The sequence below is a fragment of the Spinacia oleracea genome, chromosome 4 (assembly GCF_020520425.1).
Source record: "Spinacia oleracea cultivar Varoflay chromosome 4, BTI_SOV_V1, whole genome shotgun sequence".
In the NCBI taxonomy this organism is placed as follows: Eukaryota; Viridiplantae; Streptophyta; class Magnoliopsida; order Caryophyllales; family Amaranthaceae; genus Spinacia; species Spinacia oleracea.
The window spans coordinates 100,078,380-100,095,731 of NC_079490.1; the positions used below are offsets into that span (position 1 = coordinate 100,078,380).

Below are 17,352 nucleotides of genomic sequence, written 5' to 3' on the forward strand. Positions count from 1 at the left end.
TATTTCACATTTATATCTTAAACTCTTAATCTGATGCAGGATCAAGTTTGAGCATATCACTTGGCAGCAGAAATTTTCAATTGACTTGGATAATCAAGGGAATATCTCCTGTCTCAAACAGGTCATTGTTGCTGTCAATATATCTTATAATTATAACGTGCTTCCATATCTAAATGTAGTACGTATAGGGGCAGTTGTCTAAAATGATTAGTGTCTGTATTTCTTTTTTGTGATGCTTTATTCCCTAATTTAAAAATAGATCACGAGTTATAATCCTGTCAAAAATGAACTTAAACCAACTAGAACAAGTAGCTAGTGTTGGTTCTCAACTGAAACTAGCTAGTGTTCAACTGCAATGTTCATCTCTTGATCTGGTTATGAGAAAGTTGCTCATTTTACATTACAGGAATATTGATGACGTGGACCAGACAATGGACGAGATCAACAAGCAGACCGATAATTTAAGACAGATACAAGAGGCACTAGCTTCTCCTATTGGTGGTGCAGCTGATTTTGACGAGGTACGTAAGGGTTTTAGTCACAAATACTAGGAAAAAAATGTAGCTCTACAAAGGCATCACTTTTGTACTAACTTTTTTCTCTGTTGATTGTTGGTATAAAAGGATGAATTGGAAGCCGAGCTTGAAGAACTTGAAGGAGCTGAGTTGGAAGAACAACTTCTGCAGCCAGCTATCACTGCCCCTATAGCACCAATTAAGGCCATCCGAACTTAATTTCACTTATCTGAATTTACTAAACTTATTTTGTATGAAGTAAGTCAACAAAACAGGGCCTTAGAAAGGTTTGGCATTTTCTTTGTACAGTCGTCTTAACTTTCAATTTACTGCCAAGTTATCCTAGAGGTACCTCTGAATTTATAACATGGCCTTGTCTGTTGGATGAAAATGAAATAGGGATAGATTTTATAATGAACATCTTTTCTAGTGTTTGGTTTGTCATCCCAAGAGTTATCTTACAAGACTCGAGTAGCTGCGTATTAGTGGGTGTGACTAGGTGATTGTATTAACTGTTCTTAAGGGTTTTACGATTAAATTGGAATAGAGGTAGTATTGAATTTATGTTGAGTAGAAAGCTAGGATGAAGGATGGAGGGGCCAAACCAGTCTAATACAAAGCTGCTGGAAAAATGTGTATTTTCAATTGAAATCCCAATATGTAAGGATCTTCCTTATGACCAAGCTTGTCAAAATTAACCAAAGTAAACCCTATATCTTCATAGTCAACTCCGTTGTTGTTATCAACCCATTTGCAACCAAAAACTGGTATCACAAAATCATTGTATTGCAACTCAACAATTTTTTCAATGACACCGTAATACCACATTTTACCATGGGCAGGAAAACTATCTTTATCACTTGCAAAATACATAGCTTCGGCTTCAACAACAACTCCACTATTCTGCATAGTGCTAACTTCATCTTGCTCCTTAGTATAGAATGTGCAACCATTATATACATACCCAGAATAAAAAGAGGCTCTAAAATTGGGTCCTAACGCTAAACTCTTTAGTCGATCAGAAACAACATATAGTGGATCATTAAGCTCTCTCATCACTTTATCTTTCAACCAAGTTCTAAATGAATTGTGATGTTGACTAAGAAGTGATTTCTGACTTGTCTTACGATTGAACTGCTTAAGGTGATCAATGTGTTTGTTAATATATGGTGTAACTTCATCCTCGTTAAACAGAACATATGTGTGGGCCTTGTGCCATTCTTCATAAGACAAGTCACGTTTCTTATGACCTATGATCCCCTTTCCCTCCATTCTACCACTATGTCTTGATATTGGAAGCCCAATAATCTTTGCATTTTCTAGATATTGAGTACACGATCCAACAAGATCTTCATAGAAGTTCTTTTCAGCAATACAAGCTTCGGGTCTATAGGCATTCTTCACATATCCCTTATAAGTTTTCATTTGCCTTTCAAAGGACCATTGAGCTCTCAAATGAACTGGGCCACAAAACCTTATCTCTCTCACCAAGTGAATAGGTAAATGAACCATGATATCAAAAAAAGATGGAGGAAAATACATTTGTAATTGGAAAATAATGATAGCAATTTATGTTTCCCAATTATCTAAGTCTTTAGGATTAATGACTTTGGCGTACATTGCGTTAAAGAATGAACACAATCTAATAATGGCATATCGAACATTTTTAGGTAAAATTGAGCGAATAGCCACTGGAAACAAATATTGCATCAAAATGTGACAATCATGAGACTTAAGACCCACAAGTTTCAGATTTTCCATCGAAATAAGGTTGCGAAATTTTTAAGAAAAACCCTCTGGAACTTTCACTCCAGCTAAGGATTCATATAACACTTTTTTCTCTTTTCGTGACAATGTATAAGCTGCGGGAGGAAGGTATTTCTTGGGTTTTCCCTCAACAACGTGGAGTTCACTTCTAATTCCCATATCCTTCAAGTCATATCGAGCATTTTCACCGTCTTTTGTCTTCCCAGGAACATTCAACAGTGTGCCAATCAAGCTATCACACACATTCTTCTCAATATGCATTATATCTAAACAATGTCTGACAAATAAGTGTTTCCAATAGGGTAAGCGCCAGAAGTCAGAACATTTCTTGTACCCCTGCTTAGAAATACCTGCTCTAGATTTCTTCCCAAAGGTTATCTGGATGTCCTTAACCTTTTGAAACACCTCCTCCCCACTCAAGTCTCTTGGACGTTTTTTGAATTCTTGTTTCCCATTAAAAGCCTTTTTTTGCTTGCGGTATGGATGATCACAGGGAAAAAATGGACGATGATCAAAGTAAACCATCTTCTTAGAATTCTTTAGCCACTTTCCCTTCATACGATCCTCACATATGGGACAAGCAGTTTTCCCTTTCACAGTATACCCAGAAAGATTACCATAAGCCGGAAAATCTTGGATGGTGCAAAACAACATTGCTCTCAGATTAAAGGTCTCATTTTGATGCGCATCAAAAACTCTGACACCTTTTTCCCATAATATCTTCAAATCATCAATGAGGGGAGCCAAGTACACATCAATGTCATTTCCCGGCTGTTTTGGCCTGGAAATTAACAATGTAAGCATCATGTACTTTCTTTTCATGCAGAACGAAGGTGGTAGGTTGTAAGTAACCAAAATCACTGGCCAAGTACTATGCATGCTACTAAGAGAACCAAATGGATTCATACCATCAGTTGAAAGTGCAAGGCGTAGGTTCCGTTTTTCTTTACGAAACTCGGGGTATTTTCCATCAATAAACCTCCACTGCGGGGAGTCAGCTGGGTGTCTTAATAAGCCATCTTTGTTCCGCCCATAAAAATTCCATGTCAACTTTTTGTGCATCATCCGCATTTGAAAAAAGACGTTTAAATTTTGGAACTATGGGAAAATACCACAAAACCTTAGCCGACACTCCTTCCTTCTCCTTGTATCGCGAGGCATTGCATACTGGGCAATTCTTTAATGATTCACGCTCATTTCGATAGAGTACGCAATCGTTAGGACAAGCATGAATTTTCTCGTATGGCAAGCCCATCGGGATCAATATCTTTTTAGCCTCATATGCACCACTTGCCAAGACATTATCATCAGGAAGCATGTCTTTGAAAACTTCAAGTACTTCATCAAAACATTGATCCGTTAAACCATGACATGCCTTCACATTATATAATCTAAGTATACTAGATAATCTTGTATACTTGCTGCAACCTGGATATAAGGGTGTTTCGAAATCTTTTAACACCCCCTCAAATGTGGCAGGATTTTCAGCGAACTTATCTTGAGATGCACGTATCATGTCTCCTAACCTATCACCCTCTTTAGCATTAGGGATGTCATTAACATCAGGACCTTCATGAACATCATGAACATCGTTCCCAGAATCACTTGTACGAGTTCCTTCAAAGTTTTCCCCATGCCAAACCCAACGGGTATATGTTCTATCAAAAGCATTCTTGCTCAAATGACCGAGAATTTCATCTATCCGTCTATACAAAAAATTATGGCATTTGAAACAAGGGCATGGTAACCTAGAACGATCTCCGGCATTCTAAACCGCAAAATTTACGAAATCCTTTATTCCAGCTTCATATTGTGGGTCACCCGGTTTTGAATTTGATATCCAACTTCGATCCATCTCTAAGTATTCAAAATATAAAAAAAAAATTAAAAAAATATTACATGCACACATTCTTACGAATATGCAAGCAGCAAGCAATTTATGCTAGTAAAAATAATTCATCAAGTTATTAATTGTTAAATGATTAAAATAAAAAGGAGGAGACTAAGGGATAAGGAATTATATATACTCACCTAATTGAAGCGCGGACACCAATGAAACGAGCAAGTGAACCAAACCAACTAGCAACAAAAGGCTCCTAAAATTGAAAAGAACAAAAAAACGCAAGGTTAAATTTCTAATATTAACGTATGGCCAACATATAAAAACCTGAATTATTTAACACTAAAAGTTATGAGCATGGGAACAGTCTTTTTAACTAGCTTCTTCACAAACTAAAATTCATTACTTATTACTAGAGTGCTTCCTAGATAACCCGCAAAACTGGCCAACTGAATTGTGTTGTCACAATCAGAATACTTGGTCAACAGATACTTGATCTGAATTTTACATACTAGTATACTACTCTTAGCCGCATGAGGATCCCATAATATAAGTTTACTTGGATTGCCCAGAGTTCAACCTGGTCTAGAAACCTATGATAATAGCTAAAATAACCCACACATGCTACGAATTGGAGATCACCTTTGGAAAAATAAAACATATAATAAGCCATCTACGCGAAAATACTCCAACTTTAATTTATAACTCTGCTCTATTTGAAAAAACATGATACTAATGACATGATGGTAGCTGACAGCAACTTATGGTAAGAGAAAATTCATAGTTTAAGCAAATAAGATGGTCAATTATTATTCCTTCAGCAACACTGGTAATGGAGGAATGGAGGGAAACTACTGCGCACAGGTACAAACGAGTGCTGCCAAGTGCTAGTAAGATGGTACCAGGGCCTGCTGATAGAAAATGACACTGGTAAGAGTGCACACTGCTGACTAAGTCACTGACATCAGATCAAAGTAGCCGACAGAAGTAGTACGACAGCAAACAAACATGACCGACAGTAAACTAGCTGGTAGCACTTTCAAATGGTATAAGGCTGCCGACAGAGGTGTTTAGACTAAGTGTGTATACTGACAGAGAATGATCGGGTTGGTATGACACTTAAATCGCAGCCTACCACATAAAAAGAATTACCAATGAAGCATATTTCAAGAATCAGCAAATCCATTAATAGAGCATATCTACAGGGTATAGCTAAGATAGCACAATAGGTTATAGGAGGTTATAAGGCAAGTTATTGAGCTTATAAGACATATTAGGTTATAAGACATACAAAGGCTATTTAAAGGCTATTTAAAGGCTATATCAATTATATGAACAAACCGTAGGAGTCAAGGGCGGACCTATATAGACTTATAGGGGCCCAAAGGGACCCCCATTTTTCTAGAAAAAGAAAAACTGATAAATAAGTGACATTAACAATTAATGTGCGTTAGAATCATCAAACACAAAATAGCATAGTGGAGCTTCGAACTGTGCGTGAAACTTTACCACGACTTGGAGGTCTTGAGTTCGAATATGACCTTCGGTATGTTTTTCATTCTTTTTTATTTCTCACTTGGCGTGATCTCCTCTTTCTTTCTTGTTTATTTTTTTTTCTTTTCATTGTTTTGTTTTGATTTTTAACTATAACAATTTTATCACTTCCTTAATTATATACATAATGCAAATTTAGTACTAGTAGTGGGTTTCTTAACTTTTTTACTTGCCAAATTTGATGCATAAAAATTAGATAGTGCTTAATTGAGTAGGCTTTTAAACGGTATTGGTACTATATTTTTTTTAATAGTTTCTTTGAAAATTTCCAGGACCTAATAAAATATTTCTCCGTAACACAAATGCACAATGCCTCGTAATCGTTGAAAAAAAATTGACATCATTTTACAAGTGTCGTGTATTACATTTTTGGACCCCCTTTAATAAGTTCCTGGATCCGCCACTGGTAGGAGTTGTATTGTGTATACTCAAGTCTAAGTTAAGTTAGGTTAAGGAATTCGCTAACACGAAGCTATTCTATTGATAGGCTAAGCTACAAAGGCAGACTGCCTGACTTACCAACTAACTGATCCTTCTTACTAATTGACTGACTGATTTACAGACTAACTGCTCCTTCTTACTAACTGACTGACTTACTGACTGCTGATAGCAAATAACACTGGTAAGAGTGCACACTGCTGACCGCATTACATGATGACGGAGTCACTGACATCAGACAAAGTAGCCGACCGAAGTAGTACGCCAGCAAACAAACATGACCGACAGTAAACTAGCTGGTAGCACTTTCAAACGGTATAAGGCTGCCGACATAGGTGTTTAGACTAAGTGTGTATACTGGCAGAGAATGATCGGGCTGGTATGACACTTAAATCGCAGCCTACCACATAAAAAGAATTACTAATGAAGCATATTTCAAGAATCAGCAAATCTATTAATAGAGCATATCTAGAGGGTATAGCTAATATAGCACAATAGGTTATAGGAGGTTATAAGGCAAGTTATTGAGCTTATAAGGCATATTAGGTTATAAGACATACAAAGGCTATTTAAAGGCTATATCAGTTATATGACCAAACTGTAGGAGTTGTATTGTGTATATTCAAGTCTAAGTTAAGTTAGGTTAAGGAATCCGCTAACGCGAAGCTATTCTATTGATAGGCTGAGCTACAAAGGCAGACTGACTAACTGACCGACCTACTGGTTGATCCTTCTTACTAACTGACTGACTGATTTACAGACTAATTGCTCCTTCTTACTAACTGACTGACTCACCGACCTACTGATTGATCCTTCTTACTAACTGACTGATTGATTTACAGACTAAGTGCTCCTTCTTACTAACTGACTGACTTACTGACTGCTCCTTCTTACTAACTGACTTACTGCTCCTTTTTACAGATTGACTCACTTAATGACTTATAAAATCAACCAGACGTAAACGGGCATTCGATCACCATCATAAACATACATATAACCACAGGGAGACACAAACAAGAGTGATGTAACCGGGCATTCGATCACAACTTATAATAAATACAATGTAGCATCACATAATCAGAATTTGAGGTAGTGAATAGTGCTGAGCAGAACAATGATTTGACTCAAAGTAATGAGGCATTCACATAATGACACAAAAAGGCCAAAGCTAACATAAAAAAAACCAATTACAAATTTAAAGCTTTATCAGAAAATTACAAATTTGAAGCTTTATCAGAAAATTATAAATTTGGTGTTCACCCGTTTTTTTTAGCTGAAATTTTTCCTAACCCCTGTATTCATTTTTTACAAAAATTGTTCATATCATCATAGAAAAATTAATTTCAAATGAAATTTCAACCAAATTATCACTCAAACACATATTAGGAGAGAAAATTGTAAAATTAAAATAGGGAAAAAGGGTGAGAAGAGGTATTACCTAAAATTACAGGAGCTGACGAACTGGCGCAGAGACGGAGATTGTACGTGGTGGTGGAGATGGTCGTTGCGGTACCGGTGGAAGTTCCAATCAAACCACAAAAGTATAAGAAATTAGGAAGATGGCCGGAGAAGCGAACGAGAAGGAGACTTGTCGGCCCTTCGCCGGTGGTGGTGCGGTGGTGCGGTGCTTTGAGCTCTGTGAATTCGTTTCTTAGGTGAATTGACGTTATTAGGTTTTACAGGTTTTTTGAGTTCTTGGTGAATTGATAAGCTTGAGAGATCGTGGTTTTAGGAAGAAGTTATTTTGTTTCCTAATACTACGCGGGTAGGAATCGGCGGGAATTGCAGCAATTTTTTTTTATTTTTTATTTTTATTTTTTTTAGGCTAAAAAATTCACAACCTTAATTACATTAAAAATAAAAATGATAATATTTGAAATATATGAGTAGGAGACCGATTTTAAAAGATCTACGATTTCTTTGATTTTTTTTAAAATATAATATTATCTAGGAAACCATATATTTCACGTACAAGGTTTCTTATATTTTTTTCTAAGAAATCGCACTTCTAAGATAATTGGTTTCTTCATCTAAGAAACCTAATAAGTGACTTATACGGTGCCCTATCAATGGTTCCTTAGCCCATTTTTGTAGTAATGAATGAGTCTTGTAATTTATTGAATCAAAAGAAAATTGGTTGTTAACCATTGGTTATACATGAGTCTTTAACTCAATATTTTATTATTCCAAAACTACCCAGTATTATGAATATATGAGGTCCAATTGGTCTACCATTCAAATTTTAGTTTGAAAACAACCATGAAGATCACTATAAGAAAATAACATTCAAGATACGCTCTCATTTTCCTTTTCTTTGAGAATCGCTCTCAAAATTAGTTACCAATCGATCGAGGAAATATCGCATTTCTATTATCCGAACGCAATAAGGTTGAAGATTTACGATTCTACAAAATGAACTAGCTAAGAAAACATTTATCATACTTTAATAACTTGAACTAAAAGCATTCACGCAATCATCAAAGCTACTAAACATTTCATTCACGCAAAAATAAAACATGGTCAAAAAATGAATGAAACGATTCCAAGACCCTAAAAGTCCTAAATCCTTAAGCAGCTTTGGCATGTCTTAAGTCTTTTAAGATTCTAGGTAAGCAAAACCTATTGCTAGTAATCTCCAAATTAATCTTGGTTAATAAATTAATTCCATAATTTATTCCTTTGCCACAACATATGCCATTGTTGTTTGAGTTACAACTACAATCAACGTGCTCCTTTGGGACGCCTTACCATCTAAGTCTACTAAAATAGCACCTCGCTTTGGCGGAAACCTACTACGTTAGATCCTTAGATTTTTGTAAGTGCTTGATTTGGAAGGCAATTTTAAACTCAATATTACTTTGGACCTAGTTGTTTCTATGTTGGTTCGATTATTTAGTGAACTAAATCTAATCGAGGATACAAACAACATTCATGCATAATATACATTCATTCACAATATATATAGTGCATAAATAAACTTGGTGAACTAGTATGGCTTAAAACTTCTGTCTTCAAGCATCCAATCTTCTTCACCAACTTGTTAGCTTGGCATCGTCTTGAACTTCACTCAATGCTAACTTAAATTTCTAAACTAGAAATACTTAAAATAATTAAAATTACATCAAAATTTCAATGGTACGCAGACCATATTTATAACTTTATATTCAAAGATAAAACGGTTCGCAGACCGTATTTAACTATCCTAGATTGGCCATACTAGTCACTTGGAGTACCTGCATTACATAAAATATATGTATTCTATGCATTCATCCATTCGTGTCCTAAAACGAATGGCCCAATTAAATTATGCAAGTATTTACGTGATTTATTTAGAAATCAAGTTCACATTAACGCGTCCTAAAAGATTAATCCATTCCGAATTATTAATCCTTAGAATTTATTCTAATCATAAATTTAATTTAATTAAAATAAAGCGCCCTACGAAAATAATTAAAATAACAATTTCATTTTAATTTCATTAAGAGGCTCCCACTCAAACCAATATTTTATTTTGGATGATTTAATATTAAATATTTAATTAAACTCACGGCCCGGCCTGAGTTAAATAAAATAATTAATTCATTATCCCCGTTAGCCATTTTAATACAATATTAAATTTTAAATCCCAACGAACAAAATTAGCCAAATATTGTGCAATGCGGGCTAGGCTTGCGCCCAACCCAGCACTGCCTTATGCACTGTGGCCTACGAGGCCTCGAGGCCCATCGCCTCATCGCACACCACGCAACCATCGCTGCTCGTGGCCTTTGATGTGCCTGTGTTGTGCTGCGCGCAAGGCAAGGCAACCACGCCCCTTGCTTGCTCGCAGCTCACAAGCAAAGGCAGTGGCCTGTCTTGCTCACTCCCTCGGCCAGCGAGCGCTGGCACGCCAGCTCGCTAGGCCTGTTCATCGGTCCAAACCCGGACCGGACCGGACCAATGACCGATGACCGAAAAAATAAAATTCGTGACCCAATGACCGGACCGAAAATAATCGGTCCAAGACCGGACCAGAACGATAAAATCGGTCCGAAACCCGGACCGGACCGGTTGGACCGGTTTAAAAACCACTCTCTGTTTAAAAAAAACAAAAAAAACCAGTCTTGAATTCCTAATCAATAGCAATTGTTATCTATCGTTACTAATTGAACTATTAATCAACTTATTGGATTTGTTTAGCTTGGTACCTGCAACATGCTGTAAATTTGAGTATGTGAATACGACAGATAGGCAGAGAAGATTATAAGAATTTGAATAGCGTGGAGACTACGAGTAAGGGAAATGATGAATTGACTAAGAAGTTTTAACTTTTAAAACTCTTAAGATTCTTTTTAATAACTGCAACTCCGCAAGACCGCAAGTCCTTTTTAATTATTTTTTTATTGTAAAAATCGGTCTTCGGTTCGGTTTTTTTTCGGGTTTTGACCGGACCGGACCGAAACCCATTTTTTATTTTTGAAGACCCGAAGACCTGAACGATTTTATTCGGTCCGGTTCGGTCCGGTCCGGCCTAATTTTTCGGTCCCGACCGATTTTTGCACAGCCCTACAACTCGACCGCTGGCTGTCGCGTCGCTGCGCGTGTGCTGCGGGGAGGCAACTCGCATGGGCTACGCCGAGCCACACGCATCGCACACCTCTTTGTCTCGTGCCTTTGGTTCGTGCCACAAAAACCAACTAATTAAAAATAAATAGTTTTCAATTTCACGAAACCATATTTGCATTAGTTATTTTTCATAAATTTAACAAAATTAATCGTTTTTATTTTCGAAACATAACAAGTTTACGATTTAAGTAATTTTTACAACAATCCAATTTTGCAAAATTTATTAAATCTAGGCTAACAATATTCAAATTTAACGAACAACCAATGTCAACAAAAAATTTAACATTTTGATAATCGAATCCAAAATTTTAAATCGTTCTAAACATTCACAATTCAGATTTTTACCAATTTGGTTTAAGTGACGATTAAAATTAACGAATCTAATCAAAATTTTAATCCAATAATTTTTAAAAAATGCCACTTTATATCAAATTATATTCCCTTTTCCAATGAACCAAATTTCCATATCTAAATTATTTAAAAAATCAATTAGCGATCTAAAAATTACAAATTTGGGGAAAGTGAAATTAGGGTTTATACTTAACAATTATGGCCGGAAATTTTACCATAATTTTAAAATATACCCAAGAACAGTAGGTAAAAATTTCAATAAATTCCGAGTAATTTAGGTCGACCAATTCATTGAAATACTTTCTTAATTTGTTAATTTTAATTCGTTAATTAACAAAAACGCCCAAAAACTCATACTTCGAGGCCTGTTTTTGCGATTCAGTTCTCATGAGTTGATCTTAGAAAATCGTTTTCAATCAGATTAGGGTCAGAAAAATTGAAATTTCGACACTTTTTGAATTCAGAACAAATTATACGATTCATCCAATAATCCACAATATTTCGTAAATTCACCAAAAAATCCGAAAAATTCGACGGCATACAAAAACATATAATTAATGCTAAAAAGTACTTTAATACATAAGACTCATGATACCACTGTAGGAGAATACAGTTAAATACATATAACATGTGCGGAACAATCCCCAAAGCCATGAAACATGTATAAAGCACAGATTAAGCAAACTTATATACGAAGCGTGTTTTCCCGAGTTTATGATTCACGAACAAGAACAAAGAACTCCAATTTTCGTCCCCCAATTTTGTTCACCGACACGTTCAGATCCGTCTTGAGATTCGTAGCTTAGATGTCACTCATGAGTTTGTGCTTTTGGGAAGAACACATCCATGAATCAAAAAATGAATGAAACGATTTCAAGACCCTAAAAGTCCTAAATCCTTAAGCAGCTTTGGCATGTCTTAAGTCTTTTAAGATTCTAGGTAAGCAAAACCTATTGCTAGTAATCTCCAAATTAATCTTGGTTAATAAATTAATTCCATAATTTATTCCTTTGCCACAACATATGCCATTGTTGTTTGAGTTACAACTACAATCAACGTGCTCCTTTGGGACGCCTTACCATCTAAGTCTACTAAAATAGCACCTCGCTTTGGCGGAAACCTACTACGTTAGATCCTTAGATTTTTGTAAGTGCTTGATTTGGAAGGCAATTTTAAACTCAATATTACTTTGGACCTAGTTGTTTCTATGTTGGTTCGATTATTTAGTGAACTAAATCTAATCGAGGATACAAACAACATTCATGCATAATATACATTCATTCACAATATATATAGTGCATAAATAAACTTGGTGAACTAGTATGGCTTAAAACTTCTGTCTTCAAGCATCCAATCTTCTTCACCAACTTGTTAGCTTGGCATCGTCTTGAACTTCACTCAATGCTAACTTAAATTTCTAAACTAGAAATACTTAAAATAATTAAAATTACATCAAAATTTCAATGGTACGCAGACCATATTTATAACTTTATATTCAAAGATAAAACGGTTCGCAGACCGTATTTAACTATCCTAGATTGGCCATACTAGTCACTTGGAGTACCTGCATTACATAAAATATATGTATTCTATGCATTCATCCATTCGTGTCCTAAAACGAATGGCCCAATTAAATTATGCAAGTATTTACGTGATTTATTTAGAAATCAAGTTCACATTAACGCGTCCTAAAAGATTAATCCATTCCGAATTATTAATCCTTAGAATTTATTCTAATCATAAATTTAATTTAATTAAAATAAAGCGCCCTACGAAAATAATTAAAATAACAATTTCATTTTAATTTCATTAAGAGGCTCCCACTCAAACCAATATTTTATTTTGGATGATTTAATATTAAATATTTAATTAAACTCACGGCCCGGCCTGAGTTAAATAAAATAATTAATTCATTATCCCCGTTAGCCATTTTAATACAATATTAAATTTTAAATCCCAACGAACAAAATTAGCCAAATATTGTGCAATGCGGGCTAGGCTTGCGCCCAACCCAGCACTGCCTTATGCACTGTGGCCTACGAGGCCTCGAGGCCCATCGCCTCATCGCACACCACGCAACCATCGCTGCTCGTGGCCTTTGATGTGCCTGTGTTGTGCTGCGCGCAAGGCAAGGCAACCACGCCCCTTGCTTGCTCGCAGCTCACAAGCAAAGGCAGTGGCCTGTCTTGCTCACTCCCTCGGCCAGCGAGCGCTGGCACGCCAGCTCGCTAGGCCTGTTCATCGGTCCAAACCCGGACCGGACCGGACCAATGACCGATGACCGAAAAAATAAAATTCGTGACCCAATGACCGGACCGAAAATAATCGGTCCAAGACCGGACCAGAACGATAAAATCGGTCCGAAACCCGGACCGGACCGGTTGGACCGGTTTAAAAACCACTCTCTGTTTAAAAAAACAAAAAAACCAGTCTTGAATTCCTAATCAATAGCAATTGTTATCTATCGTTACTAATTGAACTATTAATCAACTTATTGGATTTGTTTAGCTTGGTACCTGCAACATGCTGTAAATTTGAGTATGTGAATACGACAGATAGGCAGAGAAGATTATAAGAATTTGAATAGCGTGGAGACTACGAGTAAGGGAAATGATGAATTGACTAAGAAGTTTTAACTTTTAAAACTCTTAAGATTCTTTTTAATAACTGCAACTCCGCAAGACCGCAAGTCCTTTTTAATTATTTTTTTATTGTAAAAATCGGTCTTCGGTTCGGTTTTTTTTCGGGTTTTGACCGGACCGGACCGAAACCCATTTTTTATTTTTGAAGACCCGAAGACCTGAACGATTTTATTCGGTCCGGTTCGGTCCGGTCCGGCCTAATTTTTCGGTCCCGACCGATTTTTGCACAGCCCTACAACTCGACCGCTGGCTGTCGCGTCGCTGCGCGTGTGCTGCGGGGAGGCAACTCGCATGGGCTACGCCGAGCCACACGCATCGCACACCTCTTTGTCTCGTGCCTTTGGTTCGTGCCACAAAAACCAACTAATTAAAAATAAATAGTTTTCAATTTCACGAAACCATATTTGCATTAGTTATTTTTCATAAATTTAACAAAATTAATCGTTTTTATTTTCGAAACATAACAAGTTTACGATTTAATTAATTTTTACAACAATCCAATTTTGCAAAATTTATTAAATCTAGGCTAACAATATTCAAATTTAACGAACAACCAATGTCAACAAAAAATTTAACATTTTGATAATCGAATCCAAAATTTTAAATCGTTCTAAACATTCACAATTCAGATTTTTACCAATTTGGTTTAAGTGACGATTAAAATTAACGAATCTAATCAAAATTTTAATCCAATAATTTTTAAAAAATGCCACTTTATATCAAATTATATTCCCTTTTCCAATGAACCAAATTTCCATATCTAAATTATTTAAAAAATCAATTAGCGATCTAAAAATTACAAATTTGGGGAAAGTGAAATTAGGGTTTATACTTAACAATTATGGCCGGAAATTTTACCATAATTTTAAAATATACCCAAGAACAGTAGGTAAAAATTTCAATAAATTCCGAGTAATTTAGGTCGACCAATTCATTGAAATACTTTCTTAATTTGTTAATTTTAATTCGTTAATTAACAAAAACGCCCAAAAACTCATACTTCGAGGCCTGTTTTTGCGATTCAGTTCTCATGAGTTGATCTTAGAAAATCGTTTTCAATCAGATTAGGGTCAGAAAAATTGAAATTTCGACACTTTTTGAATTCAGAACAAATTATACGATTCATCCAATAATCCACAATATTTCGTAAATTCACCAAAAAATCCGAAAAATTCGACGGCATACAAAAACATATAATTAATGCTAAAAAGTACTTTAATACATAAGACTCATGATACCACTGTAGGAGAATACAGTTAAATACATATAACATGTGCGGAACAATCCCCAAAGCCATGAAACATGTATAAAGCACAGATTAAGCAAACTTATATACGAAGCGTGTTTTCCCGAGTTTATGATTCACGAACAAGAACAAAGAACTCCAATTTTCGTCCCCCAATTTTGTTCACCGACACGTTCAGATCCGTCTTGAGATTCGTAGCTTAGATGTCACTCATGAGTTTGTGCTTTTGGGAAGAACACATCCATGGAGGCCAAGGGAGAATTAGGGTTTTTCACTCTTCCTTAGGGTTTGATGTGTGTAATCTGAATTGTATGTTAGAAAAACATATATTTAGGTTATTAAAATAACCTAGATAATAAGCAAGCCAACCGACCAAGGCATAAGGCCATTGGCCGGCCAGCAAGCCCACGAGGGGCTTGATGCGCGCACAGCAACATGGGCCACGGGCCACGAGCTACTTCTTGTTTTGTGCCTTTTCCGCGCGCGCCACGCAGCAGCCTATGGGCCAGCGTTGCATTGCCATGCACGCTGCGCCCATGGGCCTTGCGCTTGTGCGCTCCGGCTCGTGGGTTGCTTTCGTATTGCGATTAAATTATCCTTCGACAATTTATTTATCGTTTCGTACTTGACGATCCAATGTCGTACGATACGATTATTCATCTCGCTTAGCTTACAAATATACGCAATACGATATACGATTTCACGATCCAATGTTTAATCGTATAATTATGTTTTTCCGAACTAATTTCCCGAAAAGCTATTAAATAAATTTCTGATTCATTTAATCCGGTGATCTGTTACATGCCAATGGTGTGACCTTATAGGTTAAGTCAAGAATAAGCTGAGAGCCTAATATAGATTAGAACTCACTGATCGGAAACATTGCTCCAGCTAGCTGTTCCGATCACTTGATCGCACTGAATTAATTGTTCGTAATTAATCTGAACCTTGGTATTGGACTAATGCACCTTGGGTGAAGGACATATTTCCTTCACATCGTATGAAGTGGCTATACGTCCCCCATCAGACTCACTAATTCCAATTCTGGGAAAAGGGTGCATTGGTGATTTTCCTAAGAGTATTACTTGCCCTAGTCTCCGAGCATAGTCTCTTTGTCCCGAGGCGAGGCCTCCTGATATGACGGCTACAAATCCCCCCTCAGTTTGAATTCCTTCTCCAGCTGAGACAGGTGATTTGTTCTTGTTGTAGCTAGTGACTCTTTCTTGTGCCATAGGTATTCCTTTGTAGGTAATTTTTCAGATGTCCCTTGGATGCTAGCCTGTCCAAGGCCATTTTTAGACTCCTACAATCTTTAGTGTCATGACCTATATCTTCGAGGAATCGGCCGTATAACTTGGGGTCTGGACTTTCAGCGGGAGACTTCATCGAGAATGGCCGTTCTAGATCAAACCTGGTCCCTACGTCCACGAGGATGGTAAGGAGATCCGTGTTATACTCGAAGAATTATTTCTCTTGTCGACGTCCCCTTTTTAGCCCTGTAGAGGCAGGGTCTTGTTCTTTAGATATTTCCCAAGTGCCATTGGCCTGTGTAGCCTTTCGATCAATCTTCTCCTTCTTCCCAAAGGATTCTGCTGCCTCTCCAGTCTTGCCGTCTTTGGATACACTGCATATTTCAGTGGCGTGTATGAATGCCTCGGCTTCGTCAAGGACTTTGGCCATTGTGCGCACACTTTTCTTGAATAAATTAAACTTGAACGACCCCGTTTTCAAGCACTTGATGAAGTAATCGAAAGAGACCCCATCTGGAAAATCCGGGATCTGACGTGCCTCCAGATTGAAGGGCTTGACATAGCTCCTCAAAGACTCGTCTTTACCTAGCTGAATGCGGCCTAGATGCATACTTGTCTTTCTTTCTTCTTTGTATTCCATGAACCTTGTGGAGAATAGTATTTCTAGCTCATTGAAGGAGGCAATTGAGCCCGCAGGTAGTCTTTCGAACCATTTAGAGCCGGAAAGTATTTGCACCATGTAGCCTCATTGGTTCCTTGTACATACATGTGGTGACGGTATGCGACCAAATCCATATCTGGGTCAGAGATACCGTCATAGGCCTATATGGTAGAAGTCTTTACTTTGGGTTCCTTAGGAGTATTCTTTATATCTTCACAGAAAGGGGTACTCATGTGCCTTAATGTCAGGTTGTTTAATCCTTGCTGGATGTGATATGTGGGTTCACGACGGCTGGAAGCTATTCTGTGGCGCATGCCCATTATGGGAGAGGTCATTTGAGTTTTTCCTCGAGTGGAGGGATAGAAAAGATGGTATTCCATGACGGGAGTCGATCCAATGTCGGATAATTCGAACTCGGCGTCGTAGTGTTCCTGCCATCCTGTTAACGGGTGCAGGGGGGTGGAAGGATTTACTCGGGAAGCC

The 17,352-nt window shown here is 37.0% G+C and overlaps 2 protein-coding genes across 2 annotated transcripts; both read right to left on the minus strand.

Moving 5' to 3' along the window:
• Positions 1-2,297: 2,297 nt before the first annotated feature.
• Positions 2,298-16,190, minus strand: LOC110801508 (uncharacterized). Its single transcript, XM_022006869.2, has 4 exons — positions 16,044-16,190; positions 4,314-4,378; positions 3,403-3,988; positions 2,298-3,266 (listed from the first exon to the last, which is right to left on the minus strand). The coding sequence occupies exons 1-4, from the start codon at positions 16,188-16,190 to the stop codon at positions 2,298-2,300; spliced, it is 1,767 nt and encodes a 588-aa protein (XP_021862561.2).
• A 232-nt stretch (positions 16,191-16,422) lies between these two features.
• On the minus strand, positions 16,423-16,947 carry LOC110801506 (uncharacterized). The gene has a single exon (XM_022006867.1). It carries the CDS (start codon positions 16,945-16,947, stop codon positions 16,423-16,425), a length of 525 nt encoding a protein of 174 aa, XP_021862559.1.
• Positions 16,948-17,352: the final 405 nt, after the last annotated feature.

Bases quoted from the DNA above. Each gene is read 5' to 3' on its own strand.
- LOC110801508 (XM_022006869.2), bottom strand. From the start codon at position 16,190: ATGGCACAAGAAAGAGTCACTAGCTACAACAAGAACAAATCACCTGTC. The intron at 3,989-4,313 runs GTGAGTATATAT...TTTTTTGTATAG, and splicing joins GGTGTCCGCGCTTCAATTAG to ACGGATAGATGAAATTCTCG. The intron at 3,267-3,402 runs GTTTTGTGGTAT...GACTCCCCGCAG, and splicing joins AGGAAGGAGTGTCGGCTAAG to TGGAGGTTTATTGATGGAAA.
- LOC110801506 (XM_022006867.1), bottom strand. From the start codon at position 16,947: ATGGTGCAAATACTTTCCGGCTCTAAATGGTTCGAAAGACTACCTGCG.